The sequence below is a fragment of the Haplochromis burtoni genome, unplaced genomic scaffold (assembly GCF_018398535.1).
Source record: "Haplochromis burtoni strain Fernald_Lab_line unplaced genomic scaffold, NCSU_Asbu1 Contig_1124, whole genome shotgun sequence".
Taxonomy (NCBI): Eukaryota; Metazoa; Chordata; class Actinopteri; order Cichliformes; family Cichlidae; genus Haplochromis; species Haplochromis burtoni.
The window spans coordinates 6080-8043 of NW_024583485.1; the positions used below are offsets into that span (position 1 = coordinate 6080).

Genomic DNA, 1964 nt, shown 5'->3' on the forward strand with positions numbered 1-1964 from the left:
GAATAAATATGAACTCTGTAGAGATATTTGTTGATAACGATGATCCAGGTCCCTTGACACCCCAGCGAAAAAATCTCCCAAAAGATATACACCCATCTGAGGGACTTGTTCTGCAAATGTGTTGGTTACTGTACATCCACAAAAGAGGAAATTATGGTAGCTGTTGTGCTGGAGCGAAGTGAAGATGTGGGTCAAGGAGCATGACCCTGACACAGCAACAAAGTCAGGAAAACTGGTGGATACCTACGTCTTGGCACAGAAAGGCCCAGGAACACGCTGGACCGCTGTGCCAGGTGAAGGGTAAGCCAGGGAGTATGGGAAAAGGAGTGGTTCTTTCAGCAGTTCATCTTCTCAGACTAACAACATACTATGATTGACATCTAACAAACCATCAAATATCAATTTAAGTTTGAGGAAAAGGAACGGTGAGATTTACATAGAGGTCAATAATCAGGTTTATCTGCTAAAAATAGGTGTAGCTCCCAAATTGCTCTACCCTGTTCTGTTGGGAACAGGTCTCCCTATTGTATGATCTTATTGCAGAGAGGGAAAAGAGTTTATGTGGTGTAGTCAGTAGGTCGAAGGCATCCATCCGTTCTCTTCCACTTGTCCTTGTCAGGGTTGCCGGGGGGGCACCCAGCTACCATAGGGCTAGCCAGCCTGTCGCAGGGCCAACACATAGAAACAGACAACCATACACACTCACATTCACCACTGGGCAACTGAGAACTACCAATTACTACTCAGGACCTCCTTGCTATCAGTTAACAGTGCTAACTATTGTACGGCTGTGCTGCCCCATCTAAAGCAAATAAGCTTAAAAGTCACTCACCTAAGAACACACCAGCACCGGTTGAGTTAGAAGTCCAGAGAGAAACCTTGGAGGAAACTGATGAGGCTGAATACAAAAATGTCATCTCTTACATCCCTGACAGTTTAGAATATTCAAGATTCAAGATTTTTATTTGCCATTTGTGCACAGGACCAACAGTTTGTGCACACTGGAATTCTTGTGCAGAGCTCTCCAGGTCAATTACACTTTTCAAAGATAAAGACAAAGCAACTAAAAAAAGGAAAAAGAAATAAAACAAGGAATGGAAGAATCATAGTATTTACTATGTACAAAAACACTGTACAGAGAGGGTGGTAATACACTTCCTAGCCCTGTGGAGATCCAGTGCTGACGGTGAGCTCAGCAGACATGCATCCTCCCATCCTCACCACCTGTGGTCTGTCTGTCTGACAAAAAGAATAGGACATTCCCCCCACCTCTTGGACGTGAAATAATTTAAACTATGAGTTTAAAGAGTGTGTTTGTGCCTGGTTTGACTGGTTTGACTTATGACAAGGGTGGATTAATACCACACTGTTTTCTGGCAAAGACACACGCTCACAATGCAGATATGCATGGTGCAGTGAGGTGCATACAGCTTTCTTGCTCACAAAGGTGTGGGGTAGCCTACATATTTACTTGTATTTTGGGTGTGTGTTTGATGTTGTGTTGTGTTTGTTCGTAGGTAACGGAGCAATCATGTGTAACTGTTACATTTACTAATGTTAGGTCTTATTTTGAAAACAAATTTTTTGCTTCTTGAATTTCATTAAACGAAGTGTTGAAAGTAACAATAAAGAAATTCAAATAAATTTGTATGTTTGTATGTCTTCTTTTCTTTTTTTGCATTTCTTCTTTCTTCCAGTTCGAACATAAAAAGCAGAAATATCAGCACTTCCTTCCTTGACTCACCTCTGTGACAGCTGGTGATCTGAGGTTTGGGTGTATGTGTGCAAAGCAGTGTGTATATCTTTAACCCTGCAGTAGACTACAGTGTACACTTCAAGCAGCAGTTAACGGTTGTTTAGATGTCTTGACCAGTATGGGTCGATGGAAACTGTGGTTTGTTCTGCTGCTGACTTTCTGTACAGACAACAAAGGTATTGTGTAAGAGCTAATTTTTTATTAAAAT

General features: G+C 41.6%; 1 protein-coding gene across 1 annotated transcript in view; it reads left to right on the top strand.

Annotated features, from left to right (window-relative positions):
- Positions 1-1788: 1788 nt before the first annotated feature.
- The window catches only part of LOC121813081, a 57928-nt gene continuing 57752 nt past the window's right edge, over positions 1789-1964 (top strand). Inside the window, exon 1 of the mRNA XM_042216574.1 lies at positions 1789-1932. Coding sequence (XP_042072508.1) covers positions 1875-1932 — 58 coding nt within the window. The 5' untranslated portion in view covers positions 1789-1874. The remainder of the gene's footprint in view (positions 1933-1964) is intronic.